Below are 18,821 nucleotides of genomic sequence, written 5' to 3' on the forward strand. Positions count from 1 at the left end.
TCCAACTTGATATCATCATCATTATTATTTTTTGGCTCTTTTTGGTCATGATATTCAATACTATATCCAGGACAAATAAATGCCAACAGTCAGTAGTGGCGAAATCAAGAATGTTTTACAGTGGGGGCAAAGGCAAGGGTAGTAATACGTAGAAATAGTACTTCTGTTTCATGAATTTCAACAAATGGTATACTTGTATTTGCCAATAAAATGATTAAACAACCACTCTCCTTCAAAAAATATATATATATGGTACCTTTTTGCAATTTCGCATGTATAGCTTTTAACTTTGTAATAATATTTTATAACCTTCTCATTTTTAACTTCATCACAAAAAACATTTTTCTGAACTTAAATAATAAAACAATTATTGCTCAACAAACTACTTCAGTACCCATTTAGTCTTTATTACATCAACTTTCTACAAAATTTCATAAAAATAGAAATGGTAATCTTATGCTCTATAGACAAAACCAGAAAATGCAAGCATAATACTAGCATTTTACCTAATTTTGATTATCATATACTTGAGAAAAGCCAAGGAATTGAGAATAAGCTCAAAAGATAAGCTAATCGTTTCTGTAATACAGCAAGAAAAAGGGTATGGTTTTGCTAGGATAGGAGTGGAAGATAAAAATTTTATATTTAGATGAAACAAAGTCTTCTTACTTTATTTGAATAATTACGATCACCGGCCACCTCCACATAATTTTATTTGAGAAGCAGAAATAGTCTAGTAAATTATCATACTGCCATGTACGTTGAAATATATATTTTTATTTTCTTGAAAACACGGCACACAAGTTATTTAGTTAGTGAATAATAAGGAACTAAATAACTAATTAAAAGACTTTTGGATTATTTAATAGCCATTCCTATCAAATAACAAAGCTAGTTATATGTTTAATAACCTCTCAAAAAATTTAATGGGTCAAAATTAAAACAATAACAAAATTATGTGGATAATAAAATAATTTTTTACGGGGCAGTGTCCTCGCACTAAATCTGCCACTATTAATAATCAGTTGCAGAGCCAAGACCAAACAACTAAACAACAAGAGGGGCTACTGTTACATGTGATGTGATAGAATGGAGTCAAATCTTATCTATACTTCCCTTCATTTTATTCAAAGGAGAAATATACTTTGTACTTTTTTTTGGTGAGGAATATACTTTGAACTTGTATTATGAAGGTCAAAGCCTTTTTTTCCCTGATAACATGACACTAATGTTTAATTTTGAATAGGTTCTATATGCTGTGTTAAAGATAATCATAAGAAAAAAAATTGCTTTTAGGTCAATATAGATAGAGGAGAGAACTTTATCGGTCTTAAAAGGATGATCAATATAAAGAAGGGAAATTTCTAAAATCAAATAGGGAAATTTAACCAGAGGAAAAGATTTTACATTACTAATGGATAGAAATATTAATCAGATTTATAAAACTTTAAAAAGTTTAAATCCCACAATAGTTTCATCAAATCTCAGAGGGTCAATTGCTCACCCTCACGTCAACGTGGCTCCCCTTGCGAACAAACATAAGGACTACTAAGCCCAAAATATATAAAAATAAGGTATATCTAGATTACTTATGTGTGCAAGTTCCTCAAAGTTCCAAAAAGGGGAATTTAAAAAAAATTCTTTTTAGCACAAATATGATTGATCATACAACTGTTGGTCATAGGTGTAGCAACAAATTTCAAGTCTATAGAAAGGTACGAGACAAGAAAAATACAAAAAAAATTTGACTATATAAATTAAAAACAATGACTTAATATCAATGTGGTAGAGAGTATCCTTCGCTTCTATTTTTCGAATATGATGCAAGGCCTTCACAAATTGTTCTTAAATCGATAGTTGACTTTTTCAAACCTTGATATAGAAGACTTGAAAGAAGAATTGTATGAAGAATTCAAGTCTTGATATGATGAATACTTGAAACACTCGAATATATTAAGTCTTGATATGAAAAAGAATGAAGAAAGGATTTCAAAACTCGAAGCTTTCATAGCCTTAGGGTTTCAAAAAATATGAGTTTGAATATATGTGTATGAACCCATTATGGGAGCCCTAATTATAATTGTGGGAATGTGTGGATTTGGAAGACGTGTATTACATGTACATCTCCATCTTCAAAGAAAAGAAATCTCATCTTGAAGACATACAAACATATAAGAACTACACCGCATTAAATATTATGCCTTTATTGTATATTTATTAATAAAGAGATAAATATTAATGTGTATATCCTTAATTGATCAAGTTGTGAAAAACATATGATGTGGTGCAACTTAATTGGATGAACAACTTCAATATAGTCATATAAGACAGGGAAATATATAAAAAGTGTATTAACTTACATATTATCCCTCTAATAATGAGATGAATATTAAGGTATACATTCCTAATTGGCCAAATTGAAAAAATATGTGACATGACACATTTTAATTTGAAGAGTACAGTTAAGCGTATTTATTTGGCGAGAACACCTCATTTTGACATGTGGAGAAAGATAATGAACTATTAAATAATTAATCTTCCAAGTATGTGTGATATTGCCATTGGATAAAAAAATGTCATTGTTAATTTCTAGACAAATGTTACTTTCTTATTAATTAAAATTCCATTGTCTGCAAATGCTCTCTTGAAACATGTTTGTCAATACTAAATGTAGAAAAGTGACATGAGCGGAATAGTTTCGACTATATTTTATTTATTTATTTATCCTTTTGCATTTCATTTGAATGCCATGGGGCAAAATTTAAATATAAATTGCCTAAAATAAAGCCCATGAATGGACTTAACACAGCAAGTCTTTGAAAGAAATCTACTGCCCCAGTCCTCAAGTCTTCTGTTAAAGAGTTAAATAAAGTGATGAACATTTACAAGAAGTCATGCAAACAACTTCAATGACCTCTAAAGTCATCAAATAAGATCTTTGCTTCCATATCCAAAACCCGACTCATCTCAGGTGCGTATGCATTGCTATCATATTCACCGCCAAGACTACTATGCTTTTCTTTCCAAATGAGTATCATTATTGGAGTTTGAAACAGTTGATTAGCAAATCTCATGATTGGAACATATATAAAGGAAAGTTGCAGCTATTTATGTTATTAGAATTTCTTATATTTTTCATATCTATTCATAATTTTTCAAATCTTTATATCTATTAAATTACAGATCTATCATTTCTGTTGCATATTTATCCTACTATTATTGTAGATTTCTATAATATAAATCAAATTATGTTGGAAAATTTCCAGCAATTTCATTGATTCATTTATTATAAAAAAAAAAAATGTAGTTCTAATCAAAATTCTTCATGTTAATTAGCTATTGGTGTTTCTTATTGATGGAATGTAGGGATAGGATACTATTTTTCTATCATAGTCCCTATGTATACCGTTTGTTCTTTCCTTGATTACCTTCAAGTTTTAATGTTCTAATTATTCGAATTGGTAACTTTAGTACATATCTAAATTATAAGGGATAATTTCAGAAACCTCCCTTGAGGTCTCTAACAATTTCAGGAATCTCACCTTAGGTTTCAAAAATTACACTCACCTCCCCTACTTTCACTATTTATGCTTCAAAATAGGCCCAATGGGTTACCAATTTCTTCAAATATCCTAAACTACCCTTTTGTCAAAAAGATAAAAAGGAAAAATAAAAGAGCTTTGTTGATTGCCTTTCTTCCAACACCAAAGGCAACAAACTCTTTCTACCAAAAATAAAAGTTTGGAAAAAAATTCAACTATGATGATTACCTTCTTCCAAGCAACTTCACCACAAAAGCCAAGCAAACACCCCAATTTAAATCAAAATAAATTCTAATAATTCGAGCACTTAAAATACTATAACCTAATTTATGTCCAGTGGCCCCAACCCCTACATTTACTACACAAGTCAATTAAATCCGTCACTTAGTGCTAAACTGGATAAAACTCAACCTCAAAATTTTACCCAAAACTAACACTTCATCAACAATTAGTAGCACAGATCTTTCGTCTTTTTCTTTTTGCAGCCTCCTATTTCTTTTCTACCACCCATTTCTAAAGCCCATCCATCCCTCAAATTCTTGACTTTTGACATCACTAAGTTTTATCACCCATAATTAACCAAAATTGGATAAAATAAATAGATGCAGAAAAATCAAACCCAATACACTTAGAATTAAAAGGATAAAAACAATGAACCTAATCATATTTACAAAAAAGAGATGAGAATAGAGATAAAAGGAGAGGAAGAAGAAGAAGAAAAAGAAGGGAAGGAGGGGGATAAATAAGGGCAAGGGATAATAGATAGAATTTGGTGGTGAATTGGAGGAAGAATATTAGACAGTGAAGAATGGGTGGTAGGAATTTAGCAAAAAAGGAAATGGAAGAAAGACTAAGTTAGAAAGGAGCAAGCGTGAGAGAGAGAAAGAGAGATAGAATAAGTCAATTTTAGTTTTTCTTGAAATTTTTGAAATTTTTTTAAAAAAAAAAGTCATTAAGTATCCTATATAGGGGTAGTAGAGTACTTTTGCTGCAATAGGGGAGGTATGTGTAATTTTGAAATATTAAGGGGAGCTTTGTGAAATTGTTAGAAACCTCAGGGGAGGTTTCTAAAATTATCCCAAATTGTATTTCAAAAGTTGAAAGTGCATCGTGGAAAATTCGATGTCCTGGACAATACTTTTGCTTCTTGAATGGCAGTAACCTTCAGCCATACCTGAATGAAAATTGATAGGAATAATCTTCAATTAGAATTGGAAACCGGATTCAACAGTAGACGGCATTTTACAAAGAAAAAAGTGTCAATGTACTTGAACAATTAAACCATAGAATAGTAAAACAGTTTAAAAAAAAACCACGAATTGGAATAAAATACACTAATTTCTCACAAAAGTATACCTAAAAATATATGAATTAATCTTCTATATACTGACAATGTATACACTTTCACTATTGGATGCAGAATATATATTCGAATTTGAATTTAAAATTCAAATTTTGCATATATATCCTGTATTTAATCGTGATAGTGTACACATTATCAGTATGCATAAAATTTACTCAAAAGATACAATGCTCACCCAAAACAATAAAAAGTTAAAAGAATTTTCTGTAATACATATAACCATACAACAATTCTATCAAGATAAACTAACTAGGAAGGTACTTGATGAATCATTTGCATGCCTAATCCTGGAGCTGCCTAGAGGAGATATTGAGGTTCATGGAGCAATTCACGTTGGTGGGTTTATTCTTCTTGAACATCAGCATTAGTGTCACTCTTCCTTTCAATGCGCGGCTGGTCAAAGGGATCCAAGCGTGTTGACTCAATTCATTTCCGAGTACATTCCCTGGTACATTGGCAGATGACAAATCTACCAGAACAGTGAATTTTTTGGATTGATCTGAAATTAGAATTTCCCCTAGGAACCACGGCTTCTCCTACCTTATAATCCTGATAGAAGAATTCAATGGTGCTATCTTGGTACTTGTAGCGACCAAAGTTTGCATTCTTGACGGAAACTTCTGCATTCATTGTTGTATTGAAAGGAAGCATTTGTGACCAATGTTGCAACCTGGAAATTCTCAAATGTTGCTGACCTCACTCGAAATTTAGGGGTCCTGACCTTCATCACAACGACGGCAAAGACCAGCATAACATCGGTTTGAAATACAGCGAAGGCTGCAACATATGCAAAACATTTCATTCGTTTCTTGCGACGTTCTTCATCAAACGCTTTTTGTCCACCATTCTGTACCATTTTGACTTTTTTGTTTAAACAAGATTTTTTATTTGATTGGGCTGCTGACATATATGAAGATGAAGAAAGATTTTGTGGTGTTGGAAATGTTCAGGCAGCCTCCATTTTGATTCCATTGGCTTCCAAATCATGTCGATTTGTGAATAGATCACATCTGCAATAGTTATATATCTGCTTATGAATATGATGAAGGGTAATGTAAAGACTTCATAATCGTAAAAGACCAAGAACCCATGAGAGAAGTTCTGCAAAGCTACTCCTAAGTTTGAGATTTTTGCATTCGATAATTATAGCTTCCATATACAACTCATATCTGCTAAGCTCTATCAAAGGCAAAGTTGAGCAAATTCCCTAAGAACTTTTAAGTACACTTAACCATCAGCTCATTGTCGATTGTGATAGATGGATTTTTGCTCAGAGGGATTACGTTCAGAATAATGTATTGAAGATGACAACGAACTCTCTGTTTGAATACACAGTATAATTCGACATGTTCATGGTTAAGTTGCAAAAAGCTTAACCGTTGCCATTAAAGAATAGTTCCAAACACTTTTTATTGTAAATCATTTGTAGTTCAAAGCCAAGTTATTCATCTTTGGTGGCCACAGTATCATGAAGAGGTCAATTCCGCCCTGAAAGAATGCTTCTCACTTCATTTGCGAGATCAATGACATGTCTATCTTCACATCCTATCATATGGCAAACAATAAGAACAATTTGTAGAAAATAGAGTTTACAGAGGATCAACTAGTCTTCTTGACATAGGCAAAACACAAAAATAGGAAACAAAACTAGAAATGGTCAGAAAGGAAGCAGCAGCAAGGAGACAGGTTTTATTTTATTTTATTTTTAACAAGTAAAATCAACTTTACCCCTAAAACAGAATCATCATATACAAAATGTTTCTACTGACATTTGAAGTTCGACCAAAAAGCATCCAAGAGTCAATGCAAATTGTCTGTCTATCCAAAGACAACATGTAAAACAAACTACAGTGTGCTCTAATACATGAATGTTTCTTTAAGCCCTGAAAATCCATCCAATCCCTCTCATTCCATGATAACCAAAACACACTTCCCAGGCAGTCCCAATCCATGGAGAGCATGTGCTTTTCTACAGGTGAGTAAAGATGAAGACTAAAAAGGAGAATAAGTTCCGTGGTAGTTTGAAGTAAAAGCATGTTACCTAAAAGAGTAAGTGCCTTTTCAAGCTGGAAAAGGTAGTCTCTGTTAGGTCCAGAGGGGCCTTCAGCACGAACAATTTGACTGTACAAAAGCAACAATATATTAGGAGGCATTGATTCCAAAACTCAAAACCAAGTGCCAATCTCATGCAATATCCAAGAGCAGATAAAAATTATAGAGGCTATTCTAGAAGCAATAAACATGAATATTTAACATATAAAACAGAGTCTGGGTATAAGAAACATGCCAAATGCCTTCTAGATATTGGCCTTTAAACAATCCATCGAAATTTCCAAGAACAGTGTATTCACTCAACCCTCCTAGAATCCCTTATCGATGATAAATTTTAGGATCTGGAAGGCTGGAAATAATAGCTGCAACACTCCATGAAGAACAGGATCATTTTCTAACTAAAATGATTTATAAGGACAAAGCAAGAATGAGGAATGAGAAGGGTGAGAATCAAGCCCATTTCTAGGATGAGGATCAATGGCCATAAATCACTGGGCTTTAACCAAATTCCCTCAAATAGAAGAGCTTCTAACCTTAGATTTTTTAATGTGTGTCAGTCTAATTAAGTTTGGCAGCATATAGAAGTCCTTCATACCCGTAAATGTTTGAATTACCGGTCAATGTCTAAATATAACATACTAGCAGTAACAAAGCAACTAGCAGAGCTTAATGCTTAAGCAGACAACCCAAAATGCAGGAAAAATGAGGAACAGATGTACTTTGCAATTTCCTGAAGGGATGCAGGCCCAAGGTAATTCCTGTTGAGCTTCTGGTCAGCTGATGCAATATATCTAAGCATAAGTAGTGATAGTGTCAGTTTTGTCTCGATCATCTTTAACTAAAAAAATGTAGCAATCATGAAATTCTGAGAGGGTTTCTGCAACTTACATCAATACACCAGACACTGCTGGGACAGTGGCAGCCCAATCCTATTACAAATTTGGAGAGAAAAAAAGATAAACCACATCACTTATTCAGAGGCGTAGTCAGTTACTAAAGTAGCAAATGCTTAAAGTAACAAAAAATCAGTACTATCATCATTAAGAAACTAGACTTACAGAAAATATATCAACATGCGCTTTTTGGTCATATTGCTTTTCCCTCACTTCAAGATACTGAAAGTCAGGTGATCAAACACATTCAGTGCGATATAAAAGTTAAGGGAAGCCAGAAATTACTGATGTACGTCTGGTCAAGTAATAGATGATCAAAAATTGGTTCTTTAAAGTTAAGCATAAGCCAGCAAAACTATTATGAATGAAATATAAAAAAATAAATATCTAACTTTAGTTGGCTCTTCATTTTGAACGGACCTAATCAAACATGATCAAAGCAAAGTGGTTGTCAATTACCAAAAGCACTTCAACTCCAAAACGGAGGAATTGTCAAGCCCAACAATCTTTCTCATTGTCAATTTATTACCGCAGCATTATTGATTCCAACTGAGAAAAATTTGTCCCAGTCTTCTTTAGAGGTTACAGCTAAAATAAGAGGATAGAGCTAGATTCCCTTCACATACTAAGTTGCTTAAGTAAAAGAAAAGAATGCACAACGCACATTTAAGACAAATCACCTAAAGAAATGTCAGTTTTTGGTTATCAAGCTAAAAGGAAAAGGTTTAGCAACAGTTATTTGGTGTTGACTTTGTGAAGAGGAGACAACTATGGAAGTCAGTCCCATAAATGCTGATGCACATTTACGTTCTCCATAACCATGGTTCAAGAGATAGCTGCAGCAATAGCAAATTGACATTTGGCAAAAAGGATAACAAGCAATAGAGGAAATTGGGTGCTTTGTTTATACACTCCTGAACAAGTAAACTTCCATAGATCTCTTCCTAGGTTCAGCTAATCATCAGTAGACTCCTCACTCTTTATAGAATTTCAAATGACATTGAAAAATAAAATAACAGGATCTGGTTAACTCAGTCAAGTTATGATTTCCAAACTAGTTCTAAACTTCAATGTATTATGCATGAAGGAGGAATTACAGAGAAAAAACACCCACAGATAAGCTCGGAGATTCTAAAGATGCTTAATAGATACAAATGTACAGAGGATAAGTCTGCCAAAAAAGATGTGCTGAGATCATTTAGCCACTTGCAAAAAAAAAAGAAGTTTTTAACAACCTGAACTATGTCAGGTTGAGTTAGGTTGGGGTTGAGTGAGCAGAAGAGAATTTATGTTCCATGAGGGAACAAAGACACAAAGAGGAAAAAAATATTTAGATTGTGAAGCAGATAAAGTTCATCTGCCCTCCATTCACTGTTTTAGATGATGACAAAAGTAACTTTTAGATCAGGCTACTGCATGTTAGGAAATTCTAAAAATGGTGGGCTTGAAGAACAAGAAGTATGCCCTTAAAAAAAAAAGCACCAGACAGCATGGAGCAAGCTCTTCAAATGACATATTTCTGACTATGCAAATGCTTAAGATAATTAAATTAGTTGGAAATAGAAGCAGCCTTCGTAGTCCAGGCACAAATTAAGAAGTTTTAGCTCTATCCTGAGGAATTAAAATTTGTAAAGGTACTTGATCAATACAGCCCAAGACTATATTCAACAATTTGGATAAGTCGAAAATAAAATGTGAACCGCTAAAATTGGATCTAAGGCACTCCAGAAAAATCAAACAACCAATTTTAGCAATAACAAAAGCCCCCCCAATCCTGAAACAGATAGGATGTTGATTCTTCTCTGCTATTAATCAAGTTAGCCTTAAGTTTTGACTGCTAACTCAACACAACAACCAGGAACTCTGCAAAGGTTTAACTCTCCTCTGAAAGTTGAAGGTTTAATGAAGATCTCCATAAAGAAATTAGATTGATGTCAGGTAGCTTTCTCACATTTAACTCAAAGGCCTACCTGTCGAGCTGTCAACCCAAACTTACAGGTAGGAATACAAATCAATACACCCTAAACATCAAGTCTGAGGCATATTACTGATTAAAGTAACCAAAATTTGAGATGAATACAACATGGACCCCTTTTCCTCCAACAAGACAGTGTAAAGAACAGTAAATGCCAAAAATTGATACTTACTAATGTAACATGCATACGATAAAGTATAAAAAAAACATACCGTCAGTGCTTCTTCTTGATCTTCCTTCCGGATTATCTTGTATGCAACACCCCACTAACCTCGCATGATCAACATCATTAACATTATAAATGAGACTGGATCCCCTGTGGCCTGTTCTCATATTACATTTACCACAATTCTACTTCTATAATCAATTTTTACCAATTAACAGTAATGAAATACTCACTTTTTATCAGTTAACCACTCTATTCTACTACTTCTTACTCTGTCTCTGTAATATTGACAAAAAAACCACAAATCAACTTTTCTCCAGATCCAAAATACTGTAATGCAACTTCATATGAAACCTGAAAGGAGTGGCACTACCCTTAACTTTTTTGGCCATGCAAATTCACAAGAAATACTCTATTCTTGATTGAATTCACAATCACTCTAGTCACATCGAGTTCTTATAAAAATAAAAAATAGGGATATCATTATCTTCTTTTACATAAGAAGAAAAATCAACCAAACATGCCAACAACAATTCCCAAATGATAATTTTACCATAGAATCAGAGAATTTTACACAAGACAAGAGGTAATTAATACAAATTAACACTTTAACATTATTAGGCAACAAGAAAAAGAGAATCTTGAAAGAAGAAGTACTCACACAAACCTCCCCTTCAGCAGGCTCCAATGTGACAGTTCTACCTGGGAAGTCTGGAGTGCCCCTGTGATCAGTACTCCCTGCAAGAAAATCAAAACCCATCACAAAATTGATCAAAATGCACCCTTTAAAAAAAAAAGTGTGTGGAAAAACGGTTGCCTTGGTAGAAGACCCGACGATAGCCTTTGATGAAGCCCACAAGGCGATCATCATAGTGGAAGCCAGTTTTCCAAATTAAAGAACCGTAGCCAAAAACCCACATCGCCATGAGTTTTTGGGTTATAATGCGATTAACGAAATGAGATTGAGAAAGCCACTCTCTGTAAAAAGTGAGAGAGGCTGCAGAAAAGAAGAGAGGACAAATGGCCGGTTGGTAGGGGAGATATAGCCAAAACGTGCGTACAACTAACAGTAGCGTCTTTGGACGGGAAAATTGCACATTTAGAACTTCAACTTTTTCCCAATAACAGATGTAGATTGTAAACTTTTTTTCTTAGCCATTCTAATATTTTTTGGTAAAATTCAGCTATATGCAAATTTTTTCGTGGAGTAGCATAGGGCAATTTTGAAAACCAACCATGTTCCTCAATTTAAATTAACTAATCAAAGGGATTAGAGGCACAACTAATGTCCAAGGAGTTCAGTGTTTGGATCAATTTTGTTTTGTAATGCATTCGTGATGAAAGAACATCACATGTACAAGGTAAAAAAAAGTGTAATATTTTTTTAAACCTTTAGATGTGTTAATTCCTATAATTGATGCACATGTGCCCACATGCTTGTGCACGTGTACTCGTCAGACAAATTATGCATTTAAAAGAGAAAAAACACCAGCTTGTGATGGTAGGAGTTTGTCTTGAACTCCTACTAGTTTGTTGATTAGAAGAATAGAATACACAAGGAAAGATATCAAAACCTTGCATATGTAACATGTATTGGGTCTAATCTCATGTTACCTTTAAATGAGGTTAGGGAAGACAAATAGCCATAAGTAGAACTACCATGTGATCATATGAGTTCGCTTTGGAATTTATATCCCTCAGTACATGGAAATGAAAAGTTCTTTTACATCACTTATCCATTTTATTTGGAGAATGAACCTATCAATCTTCCAAGGAGCTTGAGATAATATTTGCACAATATCCGCTGGAGTTTTGATTCCAATTCAACTATGACCAGATGAAAAGCATGATGAGTACAAAGCTTAGTTTCATCCAAAACAGCAACTGATTATACCTCCATCTTACATTTGATGCCATGAGATGAAAAACCAAAATAAGCTTTGCTGGTGTGATACCGGATAATTGCACATCGGCGCCTGATAATCCTAACTTTCCCTTTTGGCCTGCCATTGAGATGTGCACAAGGATAATCACGACCTACAACTTATGTGGCTAGTATTTGCAATGTGTTATAGGAGTTTATGACACATTTGTGTTAAATCTAGAAGTGACCAATAAGAAGATGATAAAATAAAATTTATTAGAAACAAAGTACTTCTGCTCCACTTTGTTAGTCTTATTTTCTTTTTAATCCATCCCAAATTACAGTACATTTTCTAATTAAAAAATATAGTTAACTTTTAACTTATCTAAAATATCCTTATTTAATGTATTTTGTTATGAGTATAACCTACCTTATATAATAATTATTTTAATTCATGCCTTAAATATTGTAACCTTCTATTAGTATTGTTGTTGTAATTAATGTAAAAATATAATGATTAGCCATACTCCTAATATTAATGTAAAGGTATTTTAGGAAAACATTAGGCTAGATTTACTTTTCCAACAAAGTTAACTAATTTTTCTTAGCTCTGGGAAAAAAAAGAATGAAAACTATCAAAGTGGAATGGAGGACCTATTTTCTTAGGCACATAGGTATCAAGACACGGGTCGGACGACAAGAGCAAGGTTAAAGCAGTAAATTAATGAGTTATTAGTTCAACGAATGGGCAAATCATGAATGTTCAACTAGTGAGTCAGTAAAATATAATTTTTAATTAAATGTCATATTTTATGATTATCATTGTGACATATGGTACAAACATTAAAAGAGTACGTTATAACAACTATTTTGTTCGATTTTAAATGAAGCATTTTAAGAGGTACAACAAAATAAATTTAATTAGCAAACTAAACCAATCTTCAAGTGTAAAAGTTTAATTCTATTTAGTTTTTAACTTTCAAAATCAAATTTCATTTGGAGTAATTATTGTCTTGGAGTAATTCTATATCATTTAGGAAATTTCTTAATTTTTGTGATATAGTATGAGGAGTAATAAGCTTTAACAAAAGATTGTAATAAGTCCTTGGATGGAATATCAAAGGGAAAAAGAAAGTATTGAAACAAAAAATGGAGGACATTGGAATTGAGAGAACCAATAAAATTATAATAGCCTTGAGCCAACACCAAGAAAGTTGGGAGCCTTTTGTTCCTTAGGACTAGCCTAGGACTCAAACTAGTAGTCGGCTTTTACTCGTGCCACACTCTAATAAGACTTAAAAGGATGAGTTGACTACTTCATTATAAAAAACAAAAAAAAAGATGAGTTGACTACTAGTTGTGTTTTGGCCCATCAAACTTTCGGCCTTTGGCACAAAAGGAGAAAAATCTATTTTTCGTTTCTAAACTCTGAATCAGACACATATTTCATCTCCAAACTTTTCAATAGAATACATTTAGTACATGAATTAAAAATTTCTGGCAACATTTAGTCCAAAAACGGTAAATTTCTCAATTTAGACAGAGAAGGCCACATGTGTGTTATGTGGCCATTAACAAAAAGTAAAATATCGGTCAAAACCAACGAAACAAAACCCACCATTTTACTCTCTCTTACCTTTGTCGCTTTCCATCTCCAAATTTCGCCTTTTCACACCGATTGCCAATTTCCATCCTTAAACCCTAGCTTCTAGATCTACAATCTACCAAGAAATGGAGTAGAGTTAATGGAGTAATCCACCATATCAAGCAACAAAACTTCATCTTCAATTGGTACTTGCCCTAAAATGAGTTCGCGAAGCTCAGAATCCTCTATTTCGTTCAACAAGGTGATCCAAAGATTAAACCTTTCTCCAAGATTAAACCTCAAGAGCTGATTTAGGAAGATAAGGAAGCAAAATCTTAGATATTGTCTAGAAGTTTGGTCATTAAGAAAGGAGAGTAGAAAACCTTACACGTTCTCTCTTTGAGGTCAAGTTTATGGTTTCTCTGTCATTTTTTTATTTTCTCAAAAACAAGCTCCTCTAGTTAGAAGTCATATCTTACAAGCGTATATTTAGAAGCATCTAAGGAATCCGAATTCCTATAGGATTAACTTAAGTGGCTTTCTTATGGAGTATGATTTCAAGTTTTCTAGATAATATATTATTTTAAAAAACTTTCTTATTTGTCATACATCGCTGAAGTTTAATTCATTGATCTTAGGAACTAAGTTATAAGTAATAAATTCTTATCATTCATGTCCTGCTTGAGTTCTTTTCAATACCATCAATGAAATTCTTCATATGTGTAGCTAATTAGGCTCCCAAACACAGTGACATAAAGTATAGGTCATAACTCTTAGTACTAGTAAAGATTTAGATAAATTAAATACCTTTACTTTGTCATTCATTTCACCAATCATTCAACTCACATTTATAAATCAATAATATCATGACCACTCAAGTGACGAGAATAGTTAAGTAGATATTTCTATCTTTCTGTAAGTGTTTTTCAAGTTATTAATCTTTCACTATACATATCTCATATTAGTGTAAAGTATGAAATTTGTACCAACTTTAATATGAGTAATATTATTTTTTTATTACCAAAATCTAACTGTCATGAAGAAATAGTTAGAAACACCTTTATATGACCTTTTCGTTTATCCCTTCTTTCGTCATGACTATAGTCTATAGCTAGAAATGGAAATATCTTTTCGTTTAGTATAACTTTCCATCCAAAGTGATAAGAAAAAAAAAATTTGTCATTTGTGTTTGGTACACAAGTCAAAATCAAATGTTTAGTCCCTTTTCAATGTTAGACATAATAAAAATTTAGATGCCAGCAAGGAATATAATCTTTATAAATTTGACATAATAATGTTATATGCGTATTTATGTGAAATTTTAAAAGATTTTTCTTTAAGAAAAATTGAAGGTTTATATCTAATAACTTCAATTGTAATACTTGATTAATTCAACAATTTGGAAATTTATTTTAAAGTTTTGTATTTGTTAGCAATATAATTAGCAATGCAAAACAAAAATTATATGAAGTCAAAAAAATATATTCTATTATATTCAATTTTCATTTCTAATATAAAATTTAATTTAAAAAAATTTATTACACGATTGTTCAAAAGTAAAAAAAAGGAAAGTATTTTAAACATTTATTTGCTATCAAACATATATAAAAAAGGGCAAAATTATATCAAACATATATAAAATTATCTATTAAATAACTATAGTCAAACCATTAATTAAACTCATAAGTATCTTAAAATTTGGTGATGAAAAAAAGATGTATACAAGGATAAACTTGACATCCAACTATTTTGGCCATTCTAAAATGAAGTTGGGAATGAGTTTTCCTTGAATTTTTTTAGTGAAATCTTTATTGGAAATTGAAAAAGGCACTCTCTGTGGAAAGTGAGAGAGGCTGCAAAAAAGAAGAAGGGAGATGGCCAGATGGGAGGCAAGTATGGCCAAAACATCCGTACCAACTACCAGTGTCTTTAGATGGGAAAATTACATATTTAATCCTTCAACCTTTTCACAATAACATATGCAGTTTGTAAACTTATTTCCTTAGCCATTTTAATATTTTTAGCCAAAATTCAGCTTGTTAGGTCTGGTTCCAAAAAATTGACCAATAAGAATAATATGGTTCTTAACAACTCAATAAAGACAATAACAAATCAAATAAATTAAACAGTGAAATATATAATTTTACGTGGTTCGGTCAAATTGACCTACGTCCACGGACAAAAGAGAAGCATATTTATTATAACAGAAAGAAAGTGCAAAAGAGAAAGTACAAAACCTAGAAAATAATTCCAAAGCCCAAAAGACATATAAAATTGTAAACACAAAAGAGTCTGAATAGCACAAATTGTTTAATGGCCCAAAGGTCCATAACTTGCTCATTTTGTTTGATACCTAGCCAAAACTCCTCTCAAAACAAGGCATGAGTCCCTTAAAACTCTCTTGGGTTGGTGCCCTTAGTATACTTAAACTCATTTAAACCCACTATAGTTATAACAACCACAAGGAGAGATTTATTTATAAAACTCCCTATGTGGGATGCAAAGACAAACTCAACACAGTTAAATGCAAAATTTTTCATGTAGTTGCAGAGGCAATTTTGAAAACCAGCCACGCATGTTCCTCGATTTAAATTAACCATCCATTCACTTAATAATTGTGTTGATTTCAATGAATAACTAATGAAAGGAATTAGAGGATCAAACAATCATAGGCCAAAGGTGATATGACTTGCGTTCTACTCCACATGCAACTTGTAACACACAAGTCCCGAACCTAGAATTCTTGGTATCAAGGTTGAAAACAAACAGCGGAAACCAAACTTGTTCAAGGACAACTCAAGAACGAATTTAGCAGGGTAGACAATGCCACAACCTAGTGCGATTCTAGGCTGACAAGTTGGTGATCACATTAATGAATCCTCTCTAAAATGGTCAAGTCCGCTTCTAAGAGCAAAGGAATCGTTCACTCAAGAAATGATATTGATTTCTCCAAATTTCAAAATTTGTCTTCTACAACGAATATAAAAGCTACCATGGGATGGACCGACACTAATTAACTCCTTGATCTAGATCGATCCATAACAAACATGGTTTAATCGACATTATTTTGGACTAATATACTCCTAAACATGACTACTTGAGGCCCAAATCTCCAACAAAACATACTAAACTAATGACTAAAGAAACTTTGGATCGAACCCTAGACATATGTCTTATTTCGGGCCAATGGACTATCTTGAACTTGAATCAACATCACGGTCCTTTGTAAAACTTCATGGCCGAGCCTTTTAATGGCTGTATAGTCTTGCTCTTGATCTTCTATTGTGCACACCAAGGCTTGAAGAGATTCTTTGAATCATTTAGACTTAACTCTTGTCAGTGTACCCGTAGGCACCTTCACTGGATCAACAATTGTGGACGCTACACCTTGACCTTGACCCACATCATTCCCCTCCTCTTGAGAAGGATCTGTCCTCAAATCGAACTCATTGCCTGCAAGAAATGGACTCAGGTCAACAACATTGAATATAGCGGAAACATTATACTCACCTAGCAAGTCCAATCGGTAAGCATTATCGTTGATGAGCTCTAGGACTTGAAACGGGCCATCAACACGTGGAGAAAGTTTGCTTTCCAGTAAAGAAGGAAATTGTTCCTTCCTTAGGTGCAACCACACCCACTCTCTTGGCTCAAAAACAACTTTCCAACGTCCTTTGTTAGACTGTTGAACATATTGTGTTGTACGTTGTTCAATATTATTACGTACCTTTTCATGCAAAGAACGAACAAAGTTGGCCTTTTTCTTTTCATTCAAGTTAACCTTTTCAGACATAGGTAAAGGCAATAGATCTAGAGGAGTCAACGGGTTAAAATTGTATACGACCTCAAAAGGAAAAAATTGTGTACTTGAGTGTACCGACCTATTGTAAGCAAACTCAATGTGTGGTAAACAGTCTTTCCATCTTCTCAAGTTCTTTTTAATTATTGCACACACTAAAATAGACAAAGTTCTAGTTACTACCTCTAGACACCAAAATTTTAATTTTATTTAATTCAATTTTAATTTTAATTTTAATTTTATTCTTGTTTTTAATTTTATTTTTATTTAACCAAAAAGTCGTAAAATGATAGTTAGCTACTTTTATTGAATTAGGGTTTATTTTCTTTTTAAATAATTTCTGAAAATAGAAAAGTCTCACAAAAATTTGTTTATAATTTTTTTCAAATTTAATTTCTTCAAAATAAATGAAAATTTGCAAGGCAATTTCAAATAAGAATTTAGTATTTTTGTTTACCCTAAATTTGTTTTGAAAAACAAAAAAAATAAAAAAATTGGTGGTATGAATGCAAGATGGTTAGGTGGAATGCATGCAAATGAGCCATGAGTTTTTGGCTTTTTGTACACCACAACACTTGCTAGACTAGGTGGATAGGACATTTGTTGAATTGGGAAAAATCTAGAAATTAGGAAGAAACAACGAAGAGGCTTCGGGCAGAGAAGGAAAAGGAAGGAAAAAAAAGGGTTTCGGGTGAGGGAGAAAAAAAGAAAAAAGAAATCGAGAGAAAGAGGGAAGATAGAGAGAAGGTGATGGCTGAGGATCAAGAGAGCAAGCAAGGGAGGAGGAGGAAACAACAGAAAAGAAGAGAAAGAAACCAGAAAAAAGGAAGAAACGGGGGAGGAAAAGAAAGAGAGCTTTCGGGCAGGAGGAAAAAAGAAAGAAAGAAAGAAAGGGAGAAGAGAAAAAGAGGGGAGGAAGAGAGGATCTAGGGGGAAACCTGTGACGCCCCCACTTCTCCCTAAGACGAACCAAAGGGTATCCGCGGGACGCCTGCTTAGCTCTCGCCAGGACTCAAGCAATTCCATTCAAACTTATTATCGGAGCATACAATACGGTCAATAACTTAGATATAATAAATGCGGAAGCGTTCAAGTTTAATAAAAGTCATACGTTATCCAACCCCCACATCGGGTGTTCAACAACCATCATAAATCCCAAATATACATCATGCTCCAAAAGTTACATTCGGATTCCAAAAATACAACCCAAAATCCAAGACATAGTCAAAAGTAATAGAAACCCTAAACAAAGCGTATCAGAAAGGTTTCTTCGATACCTCGCCAAGTTCAATCCTGTTAAGGAAAACAAATCTACAGGGTGAGCAAAACGCTCGTGAGGCCAAGAACACACATGCAGGCACATAGCTCAGGTAACAAGCCCAAGTGGTAATTCAAGTAATAAATTGCAAGTAATTAATAATGCCAACAAAATATAACCAAAAACAATTCAAGGATATGGTAGCTCTCAGGAGCTAAGTTCCACATTTTGCCGATGTCATTCGTATACCTCCCCGCGATGACTCTCCGTCAACCGGGTTGATATTTTATATCCGTAATTCACCACTTACTTCTCATCCGTCCA

At 33.2% G+C, this 18,821-nt stretch overlaps 2 protein-coding genes across 3 annotated transcripts; both read right to left on the minus strand.

Annotated features, from left to right (window-relative positions):
• Window positions 1–6,000: 6,000 nt before the first annotated feature.
• Window positions 6,001–10,996, minus strand: LOC113750186 (gamma-glutamylcyclotransferase 2-3). 2 transcript variants are annotated; one of them, XM_027294148.1, is made up of 8 exons: window positions 10,809–10,996; window positions 10,659–10,729; window positions 10,038–10,091; window positions 8,016–8,072; window positions 7,846–7,886; window positions 7,677–7,748; window positions 6,947–7,026; window positions 6,001–6,450 (listed from the first exon to the last, which is right to left on the minus strand). In XM_027294148.1, exons 1-8 carry the CDS (start codon window positions 10,915–10,917, stop codon window positions 6,383–6,385), a joined length of 552 nt encoding a protein of 183 aa, XP_027149949.1. In that variant the 5' UTR covers window positions 10,918–10,996; the 3' UTR covers window positions 6,001–6,382. The 2 variants fall into 2 exon arrangements, with proteins under 2 accessions (XP_027149949.1, XP_027149948.1); XM_027294147.1 differs by having other exon boundaries at window positions 10,653–10,729.
• Window positions 10,997–16,756: 5,760 nt separating this feature from the next.
• Window positions 16,757–17,233, minus strand: LOC113750641. The gene has a single exon (XM_027294597.1). The coding sequence runs from the start codon at window positions 17,231–17,233 to the stop codon at window positions 16,757–16,759; it is 477 nt and encodes a 158-aa protein (XP_027150398.1).
• Between the last annotated feature and the right edge of the window lie 1,588 nt (window positions 17,234–18,821).

Source organism: Coffea eugenioides, chromosome 10 (genome assembly GCF_003713205.1).
Source record: "Coffea eugenioides isolate CCC68of chromosome 10, Ceug_1.0, whole genome shotgun sequence".
Classification (NCBI taxonomy): Eukaryota; Viridiplantae; Streptophyta; class Magnoliopsida; order Gentianales; family Rubiaceae; genus Coffea; species Coffea eugenioides.

Excerpts from the sequence above, each read along its gene's own strand:
- LOC113750186 (XM_027294147.1), bottom strand. The coding sequence starts at position 10,917 with ATGGCGATGTGGGTTTTTGGCTACGGTTCTTTAATTTGGAAAACTGGC. Across the intron at positions 10,092-10,652 it reads CTGCTGAAGGGGAGGTTTGT|TGGGGTGTTGCATACAAGAT; the intron begins GTGAGTACTTCT and ends ATGCGAGGTTAG. Across the intron at positions 7,027-7,676 it reads TCCCTTCAGGAAATTGCAAA|TCAAATTGTTCGTGCTGAAG; the intron begins GTACATCTGTTC and ends GCTTTTGTACAG.
- LOC113750641 (XM_027294597.1), bottom strand. The coding sequence starts at position 17,233 with ATGTCTGAAAAGGTTAACTTGAATGAAAAGAAAAAGGCCAACTTTGTT.